The sequence below is a fragment of the Amblyomma mixtum genome, chromosome 7 (genome assembly GCF_055824585.1).
Source record: "Amblyomma mixtum isolate Tamu chromosome 7, ASM5582458v1, whole genome shotgun sequence".
Taxonomy (NCBI): Eukaryota; Metazoa; Arthropoda; class Arachnida; order Ixodida; family Ixodidae; genus Amblyomma; species Amblyomma mixtum.
Window position 1 is genome coordinate 142312551 of NC_143018.1, and position 24443 is coordinate 142336993.

The 24443-nt window shown below is 46.4% G+C and overlaps 1 protein-coding gene across 1 annotated transcript in view; it reads right to left on the minus strand.

Annotated features, from left to right (window-relative positions):
• Window positions 1-24443, minus strand: part of LOC149337752 (uncharacterized) — a 51429-nt gene that overhangs the window by 18692 nt on the left and 8294 nt on the right. Inside the window, exons 7-17 of the mRNA XM_089554508.1 lie at window positions 23760-23937; window positions 20699-20758; window positions 15257-15482; window positions 12629-12785; window positions 11893-11999; window positions 10102-10231; window positions 9376-9570; window positions 8353-8475; window positions 6335-6512; window positions 5748-5780; window positions 692-911 (exon numbers count right to left, since the gene is read on the minus strand). Of these exons, the coding sequence (XP_089410634.1) occupies window positions 692-911; window positions 5748-5780; window positions 6335-6512; window positions 8353-8475; window positions 9376-9570; window positions 10102-10231; window positions 11893-11999; window positions 12629-12785; window positions 15257-15482; window positions 20699-20758; window positions 23760-23937 (1607 nt within the window). The remainder of the gene's footprint in view (window positions 1-691; window positions 912-5747; window positions 5781-6334; window positions 6513-8352; window positions 8476-9375; window positions 9571-10101; window positions 10232-11892; window positions 12000-12628; window positions 12786-15256; window positions 15483-20698; window positions 20759-23759; window positions 23938-24443) is intronic.

Sequence of the window (24443 nt, forward strand, 5' to 3'; positions counted from 1 at the left end):
TCTGGCCACCTCGAGAAATTCGGAACAGTTTTACACCACCATATTTCAGATTTATCACCTGTCGTTCACCGATTCAAGCAGAAACGTCCGACATAGCACGCGGAGAATAACAATAGTAGTTAGTCTATTTATGCAGCGCTGTTGCCTCGCAAGCACTATGCGATCCGTGCTTTGTCGGTGGTGCATCTTTTCTGAGCCTTGAATTTAGAACACAGCACCAAATTCAAAATAAAATAAAAACCAGCTATCCCACTTTGCCATTAAGGCATAAGGTAATCCGTCCAAGTACCTATGAAGAGAAGCTCGAAGCATATGACTGCAACAAAAGCGTCGTTGCTGCGCACAGTAGGGTCACAAGATGGACAAAGATGGATGCTTTTCAGTGTTTAACCGGATATACACAATTTCTGACACTGTCATAATTGCTCCAATGCTAGTGCAGAGACGAATTGTATCAAATTCAAATTGGCTCTTTAAATGTGAAACTACGAACGGTAAGTAACGATAGATAGATCGGGTCAAATTAGAGAATATAAAAACCCGTGAGTAGACAGCGACCGCCGAAACATGTTCACGACGACCCACTGTCGTGACTAGAATGAAAACAATTCACGACGTCGATTTGAGACACCCTTGAATCATATTTATGAATGTGAACGAACATTCCATAAGCTGTTCCGCAAGTACTCACTCGTAGTCGAGCCCGGCTCCATATTGAGACTTGCTGGCCGCAGAGGCGGCCTCCAGGAAGCGCTTGAAAACCTCCGAGTAGGGAGCCGCCATTGCCACACCTCCTGTTTTCTCCATCGAGTCGAATATCACATAATCGCAGAGCCCGTCTTCGGGGAAAATAATGGACAGCCTCAAGGTGTCGCCCATTATGCAGATAAGCGGCGACTTCGGTGGTGGTTCTGCGAGGCGAAAGCAAGAAACGCAATGAAGCGACATCTGGTAAGGCTCCAGCAGTTTTATGCATCCTGGAGTGCAATGTGACGCTGCTAACGAATTCTGCTGCACTGGGGGCAACTGACAACATAAATTCGTCGTTTCTGATGGAATTGCAAAACATTTTTATCGCTGCAGACAAACTGGCCCTCCTACAGACGTTTTTCTTAAAGCCTGGCAACTGCTAGAAAGCGGGAATAAGGCCTGAACCTCGGCAGGTGAACCCAGAGATATTGCAAACATTGAAAGTTTAGCGCCATCAATAAAATAGCGCTAGATCTTCCGGCCCTGCTGTTATCTCCGTCAGGTCGCCTGCAGCTCTTCACGGCTGCCTATACAACACGCTGTTCCTCAATGAAATCAAAGTGCATAAAATTATTTTGCATGCGTTACTGTAGATGGGCCGAGGCAGACACTTCCAAGGTTCTCAGACACCTCGAGCAATGGTTGAAAGCGTTCAGGTGCACGGGCAGGTGTGCTATTATTGTGCATGCAAAACAATAACTTGCTGTGGGCTCACAGAGCACGAGATCTGCCTCAAAAAGCGCTGGCAAGCATTTTTACATCTTTGCCTTCTTGGGCTTGTTGGCATGGGCCGCTATTTCTTGGTCAATGTGCCACGCGGGAAATCTATCCGGGGTAAGAGCGTTACTACTGTCGTAAAAACAGCCGTCAGCCTTTGAGAACCAAGCAGATAATTTGTTATGAAAAAAGGCACTGACAAACTCATTTTATTTGCTTCTGCAGGATATTTTCCTGCTAGGGCTCCATTACAAGCAGCAAGCGTGAGTGATATCTGCTAATCGGAATAATCACATTCTGTCCACAAAAGTTTCAGCAACTCTTTTAATTATTGTATAATTTTTTCACTAAGAAAAAAGCAAGAAACACTGGAAGTCATTTCTTCACCCCTTCTGAACTTGAGAGCGTCATTTGTCTCACAAATCAGCCCCAAATGGTCGTTCCAGCCGAGAAAAGGCGAGATTTTCACATGCCTAAGTAATTATTTTTCGTCATCTTATGGAAAACTTGCGAAACGAAGTATTTCTGTTTTCAGTACTACATTTTATAGAACACCGTAAATACAATGTGAGCAGTAGTTTTGGACCCACCGTTTGTGAAACCAAGAAAAAATACTTCCGGTGAATCCCTGTGCACGCAACATACCACGCGGAGGTTCTGACCTCGTTTCCCCAAAGGGTGGAAGCTGAAGACGTTCTAGTCGATGGGCTCATTAAACACTTTGTGCTTCTAGCCACCGCCTACCCAGGACCATCCTAGTTGCATGCTCAACAAAGAACCCAAATCGTTTCCACGCTTTCCCCTGAATGACATGCCGCTTCCCCACGGAAAGCTTTGTGCACTAAAAACACCATTGTCCTAGAGCTCATGCCTTGAAACTTTTCGTACGTCTTGAATTTCCCTATCCTGTTCACGGCGAGCTGCTGGACTAAACCCATCTTGAGGCCATTGCAGGTTGTACAAAAATTATCTGTGCTTCCCTGACAGGATTCTATAACAAGGCCTGGTGGGCCGTTGGTCACACATAATTCTTTATGAAACGAGACGATATAGAGCGCTAGGTTTCTCTTCCCACATTTAGTTGCACTATTTCGCTAATAGTTTTGTCTGACCAACTTGTTCAGGTTGCATAGCTTTATTTCTTGTACAAGGGGTTCTAGTTCTCAAGGTTAACTCGTTCTGTCTTCTTCTGCTAGCCTCGTGACCTTGACCTGTTTCACTAATTGTGTCTGATAGTTTGCAAGGTGCCTTCCTTTAAAAGGCTGCCAGGGCATCGTTTACTCACTACAGCGTTGCAAGCGGAATTGTACCAGGAGGCCTGAAGACACCTCCATCCGCTTTCATTGGACGCCCGCTTACTCTACCCTAAAAAAATGATTATAAATATTTGGCTTTTTCCGAATAAGGCAGTGCTACCTCTATCCGAAGGGCTTTGACTAGCAACCTGCAAAGCAACCAAACATCAGCTTCTTTCATCTCAAAGAGATTGATGCGCTTTTATTGACAAGTGTATTGGACCGGGGTCATCGCACAGGGCTGCACCCGCCGTTCTTGTCGTATGAACTCGGAGCTGCCGCCGGTAGAGGTTGCGCAACGCCAGATGGTAGTCGCATAGTCCCACAGTTTATTGCAAAACACACACCGCCTCTGTAAACTCTCCCAGTGAAAGGCAGCGCACCGGCTTCCAATGACACACTAACTGCGGACACTTCTGCCATTACTCAAAATAACACATAAATGTCCGTCGTTTCGCGGACGTAGCCGCGAAAAGGCGGATGTTTTCACGGAGTGACGCAATTGACGCAGTGCAAAAATGTGGGATTGTACGCTACAGTAATCGCATGCAGTTTTTATGCTCGACCGTATTGGGGAGCACTTGCTGGGTGGAAAGTACAAACACTCATAATGCAGTTTCTGTGCATATATGCTGGTTAAACGAAAGAAAGCGGTTGTTATGAAATAAGTTGTATGTGTCCGTTTATTACTTATTAAGCAGCATATCTGGCGCCCATTTTGCACACATACATTGGACATTCTTTCTCTAGCACCGGGTGATAACAGTATCCTCTATGAGCGAGTACTGTCCGTCTCATTTGCGACCGTTTCTCACAACACTCCAGCCTTACTGTAGGCATAATTATTCGATTTGCATTTTTTTTGCAAATTTACCACCTTGAGCTGAGAACTCGAATTGTTTTTGCTTTTATTGGCAGAAAGCATGTCAATCTGTGTTTAAGGGAGGCAGTGAAGGAGCCCTGAGGGCGCAGTGACGCACTTCAGCGAAAGCTGCCGCTTCCGCACAGTCTATACCAGTGCCTTACCACTCTTTTGGTCATACCAATATTGAGGCAGCCGAGCCCACTTATAATGGCGGCAGTTGTAACAACCGCTCGTTTATTACGAAATTACTGCAGGGTTAGGGTCAAAATATGTATTACGCACGTGGCACTGCGTCTGATATAAAGCAAACTGTGGCTCCATGTCTAGCTTAGAGCGAAAGAGGAGGCGCCATAAACTCACCCACCCGCGATCGAAACGTGGCGCCCACCATCGCGGACACCTGGAAGAGTCTCCCAGAGCCGTGTATTCCCCCGTGCCTCCACCCAACTCACCCTTGCTTTTGAATGATAGTGATGGTGGCCCTCCGAAAGCGACAGCCGATTTGCATACATCAAACGAAAAGCGTGCTCGCACTGCATGTTGACCCCTGCTATACTTTGCTATGAATAGTTCGCCCCAAGGTGAAGGGAAAAATTGCGAGGACACTTCGGCAACCAAAGTGTTGAGAGGCGGAAGCCGAGGGCACTATGACGGGACGACTTCCGGTGGATGTGACATCACACTGTTCCCTTGGCTATATCGACGTCCGCTCTAATTCGACGCAATTTCGACATTTTTGCCTATAATTAAACAATTAATCTACAGTCATCAAACTTGGCTTCTGGGTTCATTTTTTCATCCCGAATCAGAAGCAACCTTTGGTTTTCTTCTATATTTTTTAGTTCCGTAGTTAAACTCGTGTGACACGCTTTGTTAACGGAAGTATGAGGCATGAAATGCTTTGGCCTTAATAGTCCAAGAACAATGAAGTGCGCCTGAAGGCGAGCGCCGGTCCAGCTGCTGCACGATGCGGCGAGGGGCGCGGCAACGCAGAAGGAAAGCGCACCCGAGGCCTAGGAGCAACGCGCGTACATGCCAGCTGTCCGCGTGAAGCCTGAGTGGCGACTGACGCGGGAAGAGAGGCCGAAGTTGAGGGATCGCGAGCAACACTCGTCCGGAGGGCCCAGCGGCAATTCCACACAGATAAGAGACCGCCCACCTCCTCATTCGCGACGCGCGTGTCACCTCCTGCTCGTCTCTCACGCGCTTCAAGGTCACAGCGCACCTGCGGACACACCTCGCCGAAATGCTTGATCGCGAGCTACAGCGCTAGCGAGCTTCAATGCGATAAGAAAAGTTGGTGATTTCAAACTGCACTTTACGGCCATTCAAGTACAACTGGGGTACAAGGCTGTGCGTGTGTGCCAGCTGACCAAAGCGTATGAAGTGGAGGCAAACGCGTATTCGAAGCCAGACAGGAGCAGCGTTGAAAGCAAAACTACTGCGCATGGCCGGGGATCAACCAATGACAGCGATATGAGAAGTGCGAACGCCAGTAGCGTGGGGTGTGCTGGCCCAGCCGGCCAAGTAATGTGCGACGTCTTTATAATCTGCTCTCCACCCTCTGCGCAGCAGGTAGTGCGCAGACGGCAGGCAGTCGCTGCAAATGCGCTGCGCTAACTTCATTGTTGTGTCCCCAAAAGATTCTCGAGGATCGGAGACAAGGTTGACGACCTAACACCAGTTGCCGTGAAAGCTCCGATGACGGTTAGTGATATCGTTTCTGTAATAAAGTAGGCTGCCAACAGCAAACGTGTCCACGAAGAGCACATGAGCGTGCTGTAGTGGTTGAAAAGCGCAGCAATGAGACCTGGTTATCTGGATAACAATTAAAAAAAAAGGAATAAACGACAATTTGCTTGAACATTTTTGGCTGTAATATGAGATGTACAACTACTACGAACTTTGGCTAGAACAGATGCAATCCTTGCGGCCATTAGCTTTCTTTTAAGTGGGCTTGAATATGTGTATTTGTCCCAAAGAATTTTTTTCGGCCAGAGCAGTTACATTGGGATTTCATGCAGGCTGTAACGAAATATTTTTGGGTGATTTCTACAAACAAAGATTCTGCCAATACAAAGCTTCTGGCGAGCACATTTCGCTCTTCGTGGTGTGCTTACCTCGAATCGGGGGTGTGAACGTTTTCTCGAGGCCTGCAAAGTTAAAAAAAAAAGTTATAGATTTAAGTACGTAAAGGGGCCGCTGGCAACGAACTTCTCTCACATTTATCCAACGACCGTCAAGAATCAGTGAGTTATGTGTTACTATACTTTTAAAACCCTGCACTCGAAGATGACCACTGGCTCGCATGGCTGTTGGGGCCACATGTATGAAAGAGGGAGCCCTATTAACTCACTTCTGGGTGAACATACAACACCACAAGGTGCGGAAAATGGTGGTTCGGTTGCTATTGCTCAAATATACAGGTGCAAGCTTCGGAAGCCTCATAGGCGGTAAGCGATATGAGTGAAGCAAAAATACCGTCATCTATTACTGACGTTATTTTCTGTGGTTTCTTGCACACTACTACGCTTCAGATAAGTGCACTTCGCGCAATATGACGAGTGACGAATATGTGAAACGTGGCGAAGACCGCATTCCTGCCGTCAGAAAAGAAAACTGACGTAATGATGAGAGCGACGAACGTGTTCCTAAATGAAGTGAAGTCTTTAAAGGCGCCCAGGACAGCACCCGATCCGTCACTTACAATCGTGAAGTGTGGCAGGAGTCGAGCGTTGTTCTTTGAAGAAATCCACCACTCTTCGCAGGGTGCGCAACCTCGCGTAGCCTCCCTGTCCGCAGGTGTTCTCCGTGTCCTCTGTCTCCAGGTTAAAAGCGGCTACGCCGTACTGTGCCGCACTCAGGTTGCTCTTGGACGCACATAGCTTTTGGTGGAGTATTAACAAACAAAAACAGAGGGGAAAAGGATTTCAGTTAGCACCGCGTCATAGCGGATAAAACAACTCAAATGTCGGTGAACACTAGAGCACTGCAAATGTAGCACTGCATTTTCTTTGATTTATCACATACAGCTTGGTATTTGACTAATTGGTTCTCATCGTTCCGCACGCTGAGTGCGTGCAACACGAGCAAGAGGACTTTACCGCAGCCACGCTGCGGAAATGAGCTCTTGCTCTTTCTCATGATGTATACATGCTTTCTACCAGAAATAAAGTGAATTTGAAAGTTAATTTGAATAAGTGCCTTGGGTAGGCCGCAGTGCTTCGGGAGACACTTCTGAAAACAAAATTTCTTATTTACGCACATATATGGCTGCAGTTAATAGCTTTAACGTGGTTTTAAAGCTTATTCCAAATATGCGAGCATATTTCGCATATGCATATTAGTTATTCAGTTAATAAAAATAGCTGTATTGTTTGCCTTCTCTTGGAATCCACTCCGTTACCCTTAAGGACTAGCGGATATCTTACCTTCGCATTGCATTCTCTGCCCAAGCCCATTCCTTCCTGTTCATTTCGACTAGGATGTCATTAACGAATAGTTGTTCCCTCACCCACTCTGCCCGCTTGCGGTCTCTTAACGTTGCACCGTTCCACTCAGGAGCTCATCTCCTGAGTGACTTAGCAAGGGAATGTCATCAGCGAATAGCAAATTACTCAGGTATCCTGCGTTAACTCTTGTTCCCAACTGTTCCCATTTCAGGCCTCGAAACACCTCCAGTAAAGCGGCGGTGAATAGCACTGGCGAGATACGGTCTCTCTGCCTGACACCCTTCTTGATGATGACAGTGAATTTTTATGGCGCACGGTAATCTGCGGCCAAATAATGCCATGGCACAAGGAATCGTAGTTTTAGCTCAAGGTGGGTTCAAAGACCCATTTCCCAAGCATTTTACCCTGAATAAGCTGAAAACCAGGCCAGGCGAAGCTTGTACCCTTTGTATCACCGGTGGGTTCCCGTCGGCACTGGGGATCAAACCCTGCCCCTCCCGTATGTGAGGCGGATGCTCAACCACTAAGCCACCGCTGCGGCAATTAAATTTCTTATTTCAGTGTAATTGCTGCCTTTATGAAGTAGTATGGTAGCTGTGGAGTCGTTATAGATAACTTACTGTATTTTCACATGACGTCTAGACCCTGTTTCTGCAATACCTGCATGATTAAATGCTTTCTCGTAATCAATTAACGCATTGCTCTATCACCTGATTGATAATGTGAATATGCAACGCAACAGAAATTACACTGTCGAAATCACTTTTGCGAGATTCGTCAATTATATCTCACTATGTCATGTCTGGAATAATTCTGTTTTGATGTTCATGAGAAAACACGGCAAACGGCTCTATAAATTAGGGGAATTCGAGGTTCGCTTATAAGGCGTTCTGAATCCTTTGATGACATTCGCTTGTTTGTGCTCCGTTTATTGGCGAACTTCAATGAGATTATTATGGGCTACAGTATGGCTAAGATTTTTCTCAAGTGTGCTTGGTAATATCTTTTGTTTGTTTGGTTTCCTGTTAAGTTTCTTTGTGTCAGTCAGCTCTCAGTAACATTTTCTCTCTTCATTGGAGGTTACCTAGGAAAGAGGTGAACACGCAATACACGTGTCGGTAATGCACCACTAACAGCGCTTTTGTCTTTAATTTTTTCACTATCTAGTACTACGTATTTCCGATAACAAGTGCTAATTAATTAGAGGTCTGTCTTTTTCGTGATTTGCCTATCTTTTCACTACTGTATCGCGCAATGCACAACCAGCACTCACCTTTTGTCGAAGTGCCTCGTCGTCGTCGTAGGCAAACAGCCTTTCCAACGCTTTGTTGTAGACGACCTCAGCATGCAGCTGCCTGTCGTGATACGTCCTAATGTAGCTCGGGTTCTTGCACACCTTATGGGAACCACGACGAGGAGAGAAAAGAGCAATCTTAACAACGAGAAAACATAATACGTACTTACTACGCAAAATTTGTGGTTACTGTTAGCGCCACAGTATACACGTCCACAAAAAGAATACACCAATTCTGTCCCGCAGAGAGAAAGGACAGTTATGTGAGACTCTACGAGGAGATGGTGCAAGAGAGAAATTGGCGACACCGATACTGCTAAGAAATAATTTGTCGTCAAATTCGCCAAAACGTCAAGAAGAGTGTAAACAGGGTTACGGCCGAAAAGAAATGCTATGCACTGAACGCTACGAGGGTAGCGTGCTGAAAGACATCAATCGAAAGTGCTGGTTGGTGTGAAGACACCATAGTGCAGAAGCAGCTCTCATGTGAGGCAGAAGCTGCGGCACATACCAAAGGGCGCGTGTGAGCCCTCCCACAATATAGAGAGTTCACACCAGAAAGATTTATGGGATCACCTAATACATTTTTACATTTTTTAATTTCGAGCTTACAGGGGCGGTGTTGTATTCTTGCGCTAAGGTTGCACTATGGCCGCACCCTCGTAAGCGAGAACATACAGGTATGTATTTTAATGGTCAGTGAATATACCCGCATCTGGATCTAGTGACCTGTACCTTGGTCTTTTCATAAGGGACAGCAACAAAGGCCGACTGCCTGAAAACGTGAGAAATGCCTGTAGCCAGTTGGCAGATGTATATCGGCTTTTGAATGTGGCTGTTTACATCTTTCGGGGCTATACATTTTACTGCATTCCGTGTGTTTTTAACAGCTATGGTGTCCCACTCATGTGTCATGTGAATGGGTTTATGGGCAAGCGAGTTGTCCAGTTATGCCAAGGAAGAGTGAATAAGTTGGCAAAGGAATGAATGCACTGGCCCCACCTCAGTGACGCTTCCAATCTGTGGACCAAGCATGTCCGCGCACAGTGCCAGCAGCGAGTAATTTCCGGGCCGGTCCTTGACTTGTGGATCAGGGTAGAGGGGCCGGTACCAGCGGCCAAACATGCCCACCGATACCGCCAGCGAGGCATTAATGCCGCCGCGCGCCAACGCGCCGATGCTATCGTGAGCTGAACCCTGCGTAGTCAGAAAAAAAAATAGATTTTAGGTAAGGGCTTAAAGACCCTTTTCAAGGTGATATATTTCACCGCGCAGCCTGACACATTTTTTTGGCTAGATTTGGCGGGTAGTCAAAGTAAGACATGATGTTGGGCTAGTCGGTTCATGGTTAGAGCGAAACAAAACTGCGCGAAGAAGACGGGACAAAAGAAAGGCACGAATACACACACACAAAGCGCTTTGTGTTTGTGTATTCGTGCCTTTCTTTTGTCCCGTCTTCTTCGCGCAGTTTTGTTTCGCCGGTAGTCACCCGTTTCTTCGAATGAAAAAATAGTAAGGCTGGAGCTGCTGCGAGGTCGGGCTTTGGAAACTTTTAAGCGCTTGCCTCGCAAAGCCGATCTAATAAGGCATCGACGCCTCCTCACTTTAAAGACCATTGCATTTGTGATGGCCCTAATATGTCGTCCCGCGTACTTAAAGGACTTCTATGGCAGGTCACCACTGGGATAATTAGTATGCGTGGAAAGGAGCAACGTTGACTAGACTTACAAGGCTGTGGAAGTACACGCTGGATGGAGAATTCAGGAGCGTTGGCGGAACAATGAGGCCGCCTTCGAACTTCTTGTCATCCACGAAGTAGTGCGCAATAGACACTACGATATCCGGTGTGTAAATCTTCCTGCGAAATAGCGTCACAATCGATGTAGCTGCAGTCTGGGTGGGAACTTGTTATAGAAACCATTTTTGTGCTTGTGCAAAACAGAAACGTGGGGTTCTGCAAAGGCAGGCTAGGCGACAACTGGAACAAGCATGTGAAAAGCATGAGCTTGGTCCTACACGCTCCTGAACATACCGATGAATGAAACGGAGGGGAGAGCATTTTCTAGAGATAAGAATTTTGGAGATGTTGAAAGATGGATAACAAGGCACAGCCGGCTTCTGTTGCATGCACTGCCTCTATATTGATGGGAGGTGCATGATTTTCTAGCCCATATTTAGTAATATAAAAACTTCGGTGATCTGTTACGCGTGGGTTTTATAGTTATGCGGGTGTGCATGCAAGGGTACCTCCAATATGAAAAGAAATAATCAGTTTTCCCGAAAGCACAAATTTCTTGTTTTTTCTTACTAAATGTATTATGACATTTGGATATCATACACAAATAGAAAAACTATTCAAAAAGAGGAAGAAACATCCTTGCCACAGAAATCGGCAGTAATAACTAACTGAAAGCTCAATCTTCGTTCCCTTTGATAGTTGAGGGGCGGCACGCAGAAAGCAGGCAATTTATTAAAAAATTTAGCTTAGATTAGTAAATATAACTGCAATCAGTAAGCGTCTCACTTTATCGTAGACTGGTCACTCAGGGTGTTTGGTTCTCCAGCTTCGCATGACGCAATGATTTTGAAGCTTAACCAAAAATGAATGGGGGAAAGGAAAAATCGCAGAGCAGAAGTCCACGCCATGCATTATGGTGCAAAGCGTGACCAAGCACGACTGCGTCTAGCCAGCTGAAGACGATTAGAAGTGAAAATGATTTCTAAACATAGGTGCAAATGTATTTAATGCACAAAGAAGCAGTATAACTTCCTAACGGACACTTGTTTTCTGAAAGAGTGCAAAATTTTTGATTCAGCACCTATGCTGCCATATATCAACAAATCAAAAATATTTTGGACGACCCTCACAGACTTTAACTGCACGCAGAGTGCAAAAAAAAATGACAAGTTGGACTCGTCATGAGCCTCAAATGATAGGCGGCTTGTGACGAGCATGGCTAGTAGAATGCGCAAGGGGTAAAACAATCCCTGGCTGGCATGACAATTGCAGAGTTCTGCACAGCATTACGGTGCAGTGCAGTCACTGAAGTCACCATGTCGGCATAAAACCACCGGAAGTCACCATGTGTCGGTAAAAAACCAACAGAGATTTTTCAGGCTTCTCTAAGGAAGGGAATTCTACTGATATGTAATTGAGGGGTCTCCAATGAAAAGCATGTCGGCATCTTCGTTAAAAAGCATTGCGCTAATGACACTGCAGAAAGCTGCAGTGTAGCACGGGAGCCCTGTGCATTCCATCTCCGTGGTGCCATTCTCAGTGTCACCGCGCAGCGAGAACATACAGAGAAAGGCGGAAATCCAAGGTATTTACAAGCACAAACGGGCCTCCCTACTCCCCACAGAGCGACGGTTACGATTCGCTGTACCTGACTGCTCACATCTCTAAAACAAAAAAATTAAACGATAAACGGTGGCGGCACATGAGAAGAACCATCGAATCTTTCATCCACCTAACTGAACAGAGAAAAAAAAAGAAAGCGCCACATTTGCGAGCGTTACTTGAAAAGGGATGCTGTCGCTGCTGTCCAAGCAGCCGAGTACATCTTCGTTGCCAGTACGGTGAACACCGCGGGCTCCCGCTCTCGTCGCATTAGCCTGGAGACCGTCTGGAACGCGCAGAGATGAATGACGGCGTCGTTAGCTCGTGCAGTTCACGGGGGGAGGCGGTATCTACTACACTCAATGTGCCCGATGTCTGAAGATATAGCGAAGAACGGGAAAATATTTCAGGCTGTAAAAAAGAGGCTAATGGAAGACAAGAAAAAACTTGCACGGGACTTTTCAGCTCCCCCTTAAAGGTATGGACACAAGCCGCGTCCCCACTATCCTCCCTCCCCCCAGCTAGAGGCTGCGTACCACCCACTGCCACTCTTTACCCACTTCTGCCCGCCTTCTCTCGGCACAAAAATACTGCTGCATGTGTGAAGGCTCCGCTTAGAGTAAAAGCATTCATTACAATAAAAGCACCCAATCAACAACTGAGGATAAATATAACTGCTTTCGCGAAATTCTCGCAGTAGATGTGACATCGCCCAGTAACGTCTTCATCCTTCTCTACTTTTCAGCAATAAGAGTTTTGTAGCTATAGCAAGGCACACAGCATATTGAACAGTTTACAAAAGAACAGTTTACAAGACATTTTCATGATTTCAATATTTTCATGATTTGAATATGACTGCATTGATTTCGACGCAGTGAAGTGCATGTTTCGACATGGGACAAAGATTATTCTCACCTTGAGGATGGAAAGGAGGGTTTGCAGCTCGCCAGGGCCGTAGTCGTGAACTGGCGTGTTGATGTAGCCGAAGTGAAAAACACCGCGATTGAACAGGTTTCGCAGAAGGGTCCTGCCACTGGTCGACTCCAGTGCTTGCTTCGTGTGCTCGCGGTTGCTGTAAATGCCCAAGCACTGCAGCTCAAGGTTCAGCTACACTGAGTACCAACTGATAGAGAAGCATCATCTATAGTTGATCAACAGTTTGCCGGGCAAGTTTTTTATTCTCCTGCGAATCCGTAAGAAATTGCACTAAAAAAGACACGAAGAGAGACACATGGACAGGGCTAGCTCAAACTAACAACTGACCTATTCAGAGGTTGACACCATTGCACAGAGGAAAGTCGGCACATGTGTACAAGATGTTTTTACAACAGGCCTGAAAAGAAACGTGCGGTCATACACCCTACGTGAGAGAATTAAAACATACTAACCCATTACTGTACATTAGTAAAGCTTTTTGACGGACTAGTTGGTACATATTCATATTTGAAAGGGTGTGCGCTAAAAAGACGTACACAGGAAAAAGATAGAGATGACAGGAAAGAAGCGCAACTTCCAACTTTAATGACGACAAAAGAAGCCAGGCGCACTTATATATCCGCTGATAACCAGATATGAGCTGCGCGATGGAGCGTGACCCCAACAACCAAACAAAAGACAGCGCAAAAAATGCATATCTAAGTGACATTAAAAGAAACCCAAGAATGTGAACATATCAAACACCTGCCGAGGTAAGGTAAAAAAAAAAGTGGGATTCATATTGGCTGATAACCATGCATAACAACATGGGAAAACAGAGCTGTAAGAAAGATGACACTGAAAAAAGAGGATAACACCATAAAAAGTGCCTAACAACATGACGAAATTTATAACAAAGAAGAAGTGAAAGATGGAGATGAAAACCGTGTAAAGGGCGGTAAATAAAAGCACATTAGAACATCTAAAAGGACACTAAAACATAGAGAAGCGAACGGGTTAATAGTCTAGATGTACCCATCCAAAATGGCAAGTTCATTTCTAGAAAGGTTAATAGAAGGCGTGCTAACGCACTTGTCTTTCCTGAGGTGAATAAAAAAGGCCTCAATTACTTCTCTTTCTGTCATGTCCTGAGCCTTAGGTTTTCATCTCCACCTTTCACTTGTTCTTTGTTATAAATTTCGTCATGTTGTTAGGCACTTTTTATGGTGTTATCCTCTTTTTTCAGTGTCATCTTTCTTACAGCTCTGTTTTCCCATGTTGTTATGCATTGTTATCAGCCGATATGAATCCCACTTTTTTTTACCTTACCTCGGCAGGTGTTTGGTATGTTCACATTCTGCGGTTTCTTTTAATGTCACTTAGATATGCATTTTTTGCGCTGTCTTTTGTTTGGTTGTTGGGGTCACGCTCCATCGCGCAGCTCATATCTGGTTATCAGCGGATATATAAGTGCGCCTGGCTTCTTTTGTCGTCGTTAAAGTTGGAAGTTGCGCTTCTTTCCGGTCGTTTCTATCTTTTTCCTGTGTACGTCTTTTTAGCGCACACCCTTTCAAATTACTGTACAATGCCACAACAGCGTTACGAACGCAGTTATGTGTGTTTGCCTTTGGGGTGTTATGTGGCATTGTACAGTAGTGAGTTAGTAGTTCCGACTTCTTTCCTGTTGGGTGCCCTAACGACTGCAAGTTTTTTTCCGACCGCAGCTGAATAAATCAGTTGCTAGTTGACGTTTGTGTCATGTGTTCGTCTTTCTTCGCGTCGTTTTTAGCGCAATTCCTTACGGATTTAAAACACCCTGTATAGGCCGCGAACGGTGCGAACTCTTTACTGAAAGGGCGGTTAGACAACGACACATGACAACACATGAAATAAGAGTCACATGTGTCCCCTTTAATGGGTTCGCATGTTTAGTAGTTTGAGTGCTCCTTCAATCTAGAACATGCAACAACTCAGCAGTCTGCGATTCTATAAAGCACCAACGCTTGAAATCTGAGTGTTTGGAGAGGACAATGCTAGAGAGCGCCGGATGTTAAAGCAGCTACACACGGCTGAAGGTAAACAGGCACTACTCGTAGAATTTTCCTTCGGACAGCTGCGAAAAATTCTACCATGGTCTGCTTATGAAACCTGCAAGCTGTCGAAGCTCTTTGATGCACATCTCTTGGAAAACTTGCTAAGGAGTATTTGCAGCACAGGGTGCACCTATAAGAAAGCGTATTGGCATCGTAACAAAGAGAAAAGCGCTGGCACCGGCTTTTTCCGGTCTTCGTTCACATACGTCTTTTGTGAACATGCTTCAGTAGGAATAAGCATAGGAAGACCTTAAGTCGCAACAGGGAGGGCATTGGGAAATGGCGGCGTTGGCTAAGACCCCGTTCTCGATGTTTCCTAATGAAATTTACATGCGTTTAGGAAAGGCGCACATATGAATGGTCCGTGGTGCTCGCTTCTGTTGGTGGTATTCAGAAATGGGTCCCTTAGCGAGCAGGAAACATGCCACACTTCTCGGTACATTGTCATTTCCGCCCTCTAATTGGTGAAGTCCAAAGGTGCACGACAAAGGCTCTCGTTGAGACGCGCACAGCTTGGTCACAGCGTGCCACTCACTCGTAGTCGAAGCCGACGCCGTAGTCGGTGGCATCCTGCTGCGCGGCCGCCTTCAGGAAGTCCACGAAGCTGCGCCCCTGTGAGGGTTCCTTGAGCGGCATGCGTCCGTCCACCTTGTCGATCGAGTCGAACAGCACATAGTCGCAGAGTCCGTCCTCGGGAAACGACATTCCGGGCCGCAGGCCGTCGCCAACGGTGCAGATGAGCGGTGACTCGAGGGGACGCGCTGCGGAAATGGTTTCACTGTCCACGTGCCCAGGGCATAGAGCGCTCTCTTGGTGCGACCGTTACTCGAGCCGGAGTTGCCCTACAGGACCCCTACTGAGGGCGAGGTTCCGCGTTTCCTTTACGCGCGCCACTCGTGTCTCTACTGGCGAAATGCAGTTGCGTGTTTCGATAGGCTTCTATGCACTGACGATAAGTCAACATGAATTCCGCAGCGTTCAGAAATCCACCTGCTGCCCGAAGCCACGCGTTTGCCTACTGTTCTCGTTCTTTGCAAGTATTCTTTGGATGCGAAAGCCTTATGGGCTGCTTTCACCAAGGTAGCCGCGGTGCATCGTCTGAAATGTTCTCCTTCCGTGCATCTCCTGCAGCACGCACGGCCTGGCAATGAAAAAGCTCTGCCTCGCGCGCCCCGTTACGTCAGCGTGCGAAGCGTACGTACTGGTTGTTTGACGCTATCGAGTGGAGAGAGCACGCCATACCTACCAGATGCGCCCTGAACTATTCTCCTAATCACGGCACGTTAACGCGCTGGCTGCGTAAGTCATAGCTTCTTGCGTGACGCCAGCTCACTTCTGCTTTTGAAGCGTGCGGACGCGCCTAATGTACACTCCCATTCCTTACAAGTCGTCTGGCAAAGGGAATGGCGCCGCGCTAGGCAACCGCATCAGCAGTGATTTGGGCGCCAGCTTTAACACGAGGACAGGACCCTTCTGAGTTACGGCGACGCCCATAATATTAATGGGGTTGCATATTTCTCGCATTACATTGCACGCTCGGCCGTCATTTTTTCTTTAACTGAATTGTACACTTGAACTGAAAAGTAATTTTTGCATCTAGAATACAGAAATCTAATAGAAGTTCTATCTTATTGCTTGGAAGAAAGCAATAAGGGGGAGCGGTGTTTGAAATAGATGGCACAACCAGTCAACAGCATGAGTGTTCCGTTCATAATTTGTTGAGATACGTTTTATTGCAGCCGTTGAATGACTAAGGTGCTATCATATTCACAGCGGCAGTGTTTTGTGAGTATAAAGCGAGATAGGTAAAGGTAAGTGATCGACCATGTCCCGCTCTGAGTGCTGGCTCAGCACATGACTCAAGCATACAACAACTGCGACCTCTTCTCAAAACTTCGGATGTGTTGGAGAGCGATACGGCAGAACTGCGTGGAACTCTGCTCACTTAGGATGCATGCACAGTGACTACGCCAGGGAATGCGTGAGGAATACCCATGCAGTGCGCTCGCGCAACACCTTAATGCAGCATGAGTTTCCGTCAGAATCCTAATTTCGGGCAAGCTGGTCCGTGCTGCAAAGCCATCTGAGAACTGTGCAAAAAGGACGACACGCCGAAGTAGGAACACACTGAGACAGGCCCAGTGCTGACTATCCAACTAGGAGCTAGGAGAGGCCGTTCAGTCTTGTTCGCTCCTTCGTCGTTCATTCTTTATCGCGCTGCGTTCAGATAGATTCGAGAAAACTCTTGTTGAGTGTCTTCCCCCTAGGTTGGTTAGCACGAAGCGAAAAAGTGAAATGATATTGTTTTCAAAAGCGACTGAGTAGGCAGAGAAGCCGGCGCCTTGACTGCTCGGTCTTGCAAGGGAGAGCACTCAAATATAGTGGGAGTGCTGCAGGTGCAAAAATGCAGGTGTGTCTGTGCAGGAAAAGGTACATCGTGGCTATTATTTTTCCAGCTGCCAGAAATGTTTTCAGGACAAGTAGTAACAAGGCAAGCAAGAACCTGCAACATATGGACAGCCAGTTTAGCGTAAATGCGGCGTTGTACCTCGATTTGCGCACAGTGGACAACACTTTTATTCTGTTTGCGAATTATTTTATAGAAAGAGAAATGCGAAGGAGCGAACAGCGGCGCCATAAAGACCACCAAATCTCGAGATTCTAACTATAGTGCTGGGAGAAAGGTTTACATCACTCTTTGTTGCGACACCAACACCACGTTTCGAAACATTGAATGTCTCGGATATCGGGCATCTCTTGGGCACATAACAGAGCCCAGCCGGGAAAAAAGGTGATCCGCGCTTAAGTTAGTGTTTGTGGTCCTTGGTTCTGTACACTGTAACTGATATTCCATGCTCATGAAGATGCAAGGAGCTTTGAAAATCTCTGAATAAAAAGACGGTTAATAAGTAAAAGTATCCGTGTTCTGTGATGCCCTTGCCTGAGAACTTCGTCGTAGCACTTTTAGAACGCTGATACTTTCAGCTGACTTGCTTATCAGCTGAAAGCGTTTAGCATTGTGGGCGACTAAAGATGACCAAAACGTTTACCTTCTCAACTTCTCATTCTGGTTCGTCATTTTTTTTACTGATTATAAATTGTCTCCAGTTCTTAGAAAACTGTCCATGGGACAAATCTTGGGACAAAACTTGAGCGATTGCGCAAGCGTGCCAATCAGTTTGAATTTGTCGCGTTTGCATCGTGTAATGACCTGTCCCGCCGTGCGCTCCGGATTGGAGAGTCTAGTAGTGGCTGGCGTCCTATGGCGCAGTGTGTGCCATAAGGTGCGTGTACTTACGTGGGCCTTCCAGCGCTCGTCTCTTTGCCTTGCCTGGTGATACGAAAAAACAGGGTATTTGCTGACTTGCAAGCACAACATAGAGGTTAGATTAGTGGTCAAAAGAACACTGTGACGAACACAGTGCCGGCGGACAACGGACGAAAACAACGAAGAAACACAACTGCGCCGAATAATTACCTTTACTTCGGAAGGCAGCCCATCCGCACCTTTCATGCACATAGAAAGCCGGAGGGAGTGATACGCACACGCGAAAAGACCAGCAAAGCTGGTGCATGAAAAGAACCAACAAATACGCCACCTTTTCATTATCGTCACCCACAACCAGTAACGCAGTTCGAACAAGCGAAAAAGTTTGGGGTAGGCGAGCATATGCAGGGGATATGCAAGAAACAGAGCGTAATAAAACAAATTTGTTCTTTCCGTGTTCGAACTTTGGTGATCTTTGCATGTTCGTATCACTCCCTTCGGTTTTCAAGAGATAAATGTGCTAATATCCTTTGTGGAAGTTTAGAAACTGAGTAAAAAGACGAATGCAGGACTAAAAAATACGAACACATCACCGCGGTCGCACAGGTGTGGTGGTGTCCTGGACATGGTGTCGTGTTCGTTTCTTTGCTTCCTGTATTCGTCCTGTAGCGCAGTTTCTGACGTTCCTCGATAATGAACCAAGTAGCCCGCAAGAACGTCCTAAAAAAGCATATGTCGTTTCTGTTCCGTGTAGCAAAACTGTAACTTTTTGTATGCATAAGCTTTGGTAGTTAGCAAACACATCGTCCATTTTTCACAAAACTTTCTCTCGTTTAAACTACTTCAGAACGCGTTACAACAACAAAAAAAAAACTAAAAGAAAAACGAGATCCAGACAACTACGAAACAGAAAGAAGGGGTGCGCTTACCGTCCCTCTACATGCCGTGTACTTCGTTCATGGGCGCTGATATTATTTCGCCCGAGAGAAGTATGTTACACCGTCCGTTCACCACACGCATTAAGAACATACGTTTTTGATGGATAACGCTGCCAGCTGAAGCGCTGCTCACTCTGTTCACACTGCCGAGAAGTCGCGCAAAGTCAGCAGCAATTTTCAAGTACAGAGAAGAGCAACGCTTGAGCGGCGCGGTGAGGAGCAAAAAAGATGAAATATTATCGAACCTGCTTTATTATGGCAAAGTACTCGTGCTTTTAATGCGTGTGCGACTACGCAGCTTTTCTTGACTCCGCACATTGTACCTGAAACCCGCATAAATATTTTCACTGCTTTGGTTCGCACCGGGACAGTGGACACTGCATACAAGCTACCTCACATCGATGCACTGCACACGGAATTAACAGAACATAATAGCAAAAATTGTGCCGCACTATTATCGCGTACCGCTTTCGTGGAAGGTACCATTCGGATCCAGCTGCCCATGCGCACCATACGCATACACCCTAGCGGCGCAGTAGTGATCTAGTGACGGTAGCCGTGTGCGCCAACGGTATTCTAAACGTCGCAAATTTCTCGCGCTGAGAAGCACTCGCCTTCCTACTTAGTGCGCGCTTGGCTCCCGCGCGTTGCAGCTTTCCTGCGAAATCCTCGGCACATGGTTTTACTTTTACCACCGTGCTGTCGCATCTGGGGAGCGCAGGCATGGGAAGCAGTGTAGAGAACGCGAAGTAGGGTTAGCGTGCAAATAGAAACTGTTTACTTCGACGCAATAAAATGCACCGCTGAAAGCCTTCAGGGTCAAGCACAAAAGAGACTCGGCTCAACTGCACGCAGTAATTGCAACTTCGCAGAAAGCCCGCTTTCAATGCCGCCAGTAGAGCGTATACCGAAATTCAGCCGCGTCTGATCAGGGCCATTCGGGAGAAATCTAGTTGAGCACAGCGAACCTGCGCAAAACACGCGCTTCGTGTGGCTACCAGAAATCTTCAGACTATGGTCGGTGACGGCAAACACGAGGGCAATGTAGAAAGTCGCGACAAATAAGCCTCTTGGCAATGTGATCGCAGGCACAAAAAAGGTAAAAGAAGGAAGTTGTACGGACGATGATGCTTCTTTGTCTCTGGAAGGAATAATTTCATGACGCCGCTGCCACCATTGTCATCTGTAGCTGTCCCCTTAATTGCCAATAGTTAACCCAAAATCGAAAAGATCTGTTCGCGCTTTAAAATGTTGCAGTTCTTCGTAATTACTCTGGGTTTGCCGGTCACGTATTTAACGGTGCTGGCTTACTATTGATGAAAAGGGAAGTTGTGCAGAAATTTAAAACGCTACCTTTCTAAACGAATTTGAACCAATTCTTAAAAGCTGCGAATCTGATGCTGGAGAAAAGTTTAATAAAGAGTGGGCATCGTGTGCTCTGGTGCTTTTTAGTGCTAAGCGCTACTTAAGACAGACAAACCCAACCAAGAATCTTGTGTGAAGCCTCGGAGTAGCTATAGTAAGCTAAGGGTAGTTCGGTGGAGCGTCCCGCAAGCTGGAACCGAGTAGACAGAGGGTGTGAAGATGAAGAGCCAGAAACGTGGTTGCATGCACATGGGGATGCCAGAAAAAAGAGGCGAAGATGAATACATGTTTTTCCTCGTCTACTCGGTGTACGTTAAAGCTACGTTAAAACCCTACAACGTCTTATTGTTACAGAAGAGTTTAATTGCGAGTAACGAAATAAAAAGAAAACAATAAAATAACTTACTCAACGGCATCGACCCCTGTGCTTCTGAGTCTTCAGATAAGTCGCCGCTGCCTAGCCAACCTGTAAACAAAGCGAAAATTAAGGCACTTTAGGAACTGTTAGGCACCAAGTTTGAAGATTCATTTATTAGGGTTGCGTACCATAATCATTCTGCTTCAACACATACAGGGCAGGAATTACGCGTTATAAGTCTCTAGCTTTCGAAGCGATGCCGACACGCCAACAAAAAGGAAAAACAGCGATAGATTAGAGCTGGAAGTTCGGCTAGCTTGCAAGTATTCTCTGGGTGTCAGCAGCTCGAACAAAGAGGGGATGTTCTGAGGTGAGCAGTCTTCTCTAACAAGCGCCACCAGCGTCCTGCAGAGCAAGTGAGCGCCAGCTAATGCTGGCCACTGTGCTCGAAATAGCTATCGACTGCGCATGCGTGACCAATATAAAGCGGTCCCGCTGCTGGTCTCCGTTGCGTGGTTGTGCTTCCGGCCGCAAGGGCGGTCAGGTTGTCGCGCCAGCAGCATATGTTTCGGCGCTCCGCGCGCCACGGTGTTGTCGTGCGTGAAACGCAGCGGAGAGTAAGTATTTGTTTGATGGTAGACATGATTCTCGGAAGTGTGCGTTGTGGCGATATAGTCCAGCTGTTCGCGAGTTTTGGCGCTGTGTTAATTCAGCTATGACAGACAGCACTTTTTTGGCTGCGCGAAGCCGTCTGTTTGGCTTCATGCACTAGTGAGCGCATCGTAGAGGCTTCACTCTTCCTGGTAGGCATAGCAGAGTAAACAGATACTTTACCGTTTCTGCGGTGTCACTGAACGCGCAAATACGACCACGCCAAAACTGACTAGGCCTCTGTCGCCACTGAAACTACGCAAATCCGTACGATGTTTTGTGGAAGAAATGCACATTAAATGAAACTGCACTATCAAGCGCGATACTCCTGCACAAGATTAAGAAAGAGATGATAAAAGAATGAAGAGCAAAAACGATGGAATGGCAGCAACAGAGCTGGTATATATGAAGATGTTCGGCACTCGTACTCGTGGCGCGTTCGTAGTTTCTGAAATGCGTTAAATTATCGAAAGCTGGAATCTGCTCACGGCTACATCGCGCGCATAGCTGCCCGGCCGCCTCGACTCAAGCGCGGTAACACGGTAGCGTGGTGGGTGCCGAGGCGTAACAGGCTAGCGCCCTTAGAGAGGTAGGTGCAAACGTCCGCAACGGCTATTGGCAACAGGACAACGAACAGGCTGCTGCCGTATTTTTACCGGGCATGCACAGTCGACAGCAATCTAAAGGTCGGCGGACAACGTTAGATGGCCCTGCCTTGCTTGGCATCACATCGGCGGTGCGCTCTTGACAAGGCTTTTCACCTCTGTACATGCAGAGACAAGCGGTGAATGAATTTAGTAGAAAAAGCGGCACACATAAAAACACGATGGGAAGCAACATCCGAACAAGTGTCTCGAAAAACAGCTGGAACGATTGCAGCTGCTAACAGTGGGAGGCAAGACAGGCCACCTGCTTGTCACACAATGTCACATATGGATGTCCACTGCATGTTCAATTTTATTCTCAATGTATAAAGCACCCATGATTCACGTGTGAATTTCTCCCTGTATCCTAAAATATTGATAGCGTTCCCGAGTATCGGTACGCATGTAATTAAGTACCACCGGCCAAATCTTTAGCTGACGTGCGTGACGGCCGCGTTTTCCGTGCTCCTGTAGCTTGTAACGGAGCAAACTTGCCAAGATATCAAACCTAAGCATAGGCTCACTAAGCCCGTGCTTAATATTGAGCTTTCCACAAGTTTGCTTCATCGCAAAGTGCAGCAGAGCAGAAAAAAGGGCCGTCGCACACGCCAGCTAACGATTTGGCTGGCTGTACATAATGATCACCAACGAGTGCAAGGGAATTACTTTAAAGTGTCCTTTCATGTTCCTTCAGCCACCTGTTAACGCATCTGCCAGTTTGAAGGAACATAGATGGATCTATTCGAGAATGTAATCTTGTACACTATGCGCACAGCATGCACAAAAATATTAAGTACATTCAGTAAATGCGCGTACAGCAGCGCATCAAATAGTACTAATACGGTCAGCCCATTTACGAAATACTCAACTAGCTACGCTAACGCATCTCCAAGATCTCCGAACGAAATCTTTTTTTTCTTAATTTGTAATAAACTAAACTGGCTACTGTTGAGTCAAACCGTCAGTGATTAATTAAAGAAACAATATGGGGCGATGTAAATTTTTTGACGCATAATTTACAATACGCAAGCACGCTTTCCAATTTTGTCTTAGGTACTACAAAAAATTATTAATACATCAATAATCTTAGATCTTCCACCGAACACTTGCTTTCAGTGCGAATAGAAAGACAACAATTTGAAACATATGTCCATTCCGGAAGTGACCCAAGTCAGCGAGAAGCTAATCAGGCATTGCTGGTTTGACAGTAAGCTTTTCTTGTCCTTCGTTACAGTTTGACTCTTTCCGTTTCAGCACTTTTGTAATGTTCACGTCTGCAGCGAGTTCGTGTTACAACACTGCCTGTAATAAGGGAGTAATTACTCATTGACATCCACCTAAGCGCAGCCATACGGCTACAAAGGAAAGCCATACAGCTTTCTCAGAAACTTCGCAGTTAAAGAAAAATTCGTCCTGGTCCGGGGGTCGAACCCGGGACCACCGCTTCACCGCAGCAGTCGCTCTACCAATTGAGCTAACCGGGACGGCAAGCTTATGGTAGGGCGAGAGCGAATTGATCAATAACTCGAAGTGGGAACTGTGTTGGTCAAATGTTTAGGGGAATCCCCCAGGGTGGAGTAGAATGTCAATGATGTCAATGAGAAATTACTCCCTTATTACAAATCTACTCCACCGTGGGGGATTCCCCTAAACATTTGACCAACACTGCCTGGTTGATGAGAAGGAATTGCGCAATTCGGTTTGTACTCGCGAATCAATGATAGCTCACTTTTAGCACTAAGGTAGACTTCGCCAATGCTACACATGCCTGTTCTTTGCTAGCTGCTTATCTTAGGGCAAGGAAACACACGCACACTTTTCGAAATGCCGCCCATCCGTGTAGCTCGTGTTGAAGAAAGATAGCAGCTGCCGCAGCGTACGGAGCTCGTGGTACTGTTCCTGGCCACAGACGCCGTTGCTGTCGGTGAACTCGAGGTCGTAGGCGGCCAGTCCGTACTTGAAATCTATCAGCGTCTGCTTCAGGTAGCAGAGCTGAAAGAGAGCCAGACGACTAGTTTCGTTTTGTAGGGGGCTAGTTGGTCGTGCATACTGTGACTGGGGAGCGTTAGTCCTAGACAAAAGAACAACACCGCAAAGGAACACCATGAGACATGAGCGCAAGATGCTCGAGTCTAAAAGGAGCGCTGCCCAGTCTTAGCTTTATTTTGTGCGAGGCAGTGCAGTGTGAACGGTGACCGGTGCGAACCTTGCTCTATTAGGCTTAGCTGATCCGATAAGCCTACGTTACAAGAGCGCTTACTTACCATCGCTGCGAATCAGTGTAAGGCAGACATATCAAAGAATTACGTGTCACCCCTATTTAAATTAGAATTTACCAATAGGCTATAGCTATGTCACGGAAGTATAGAGGTTAAGTACGGCTGAGCGTTTCCGGTTCTTACAGAAGAAAATTCTCTAATTGGTTGCCATGGCCAATATCAAAGCAATTCTTTTTATTGGCCCTTAATCTACGCGAAAGATGGTGAAAAGGTCATTGT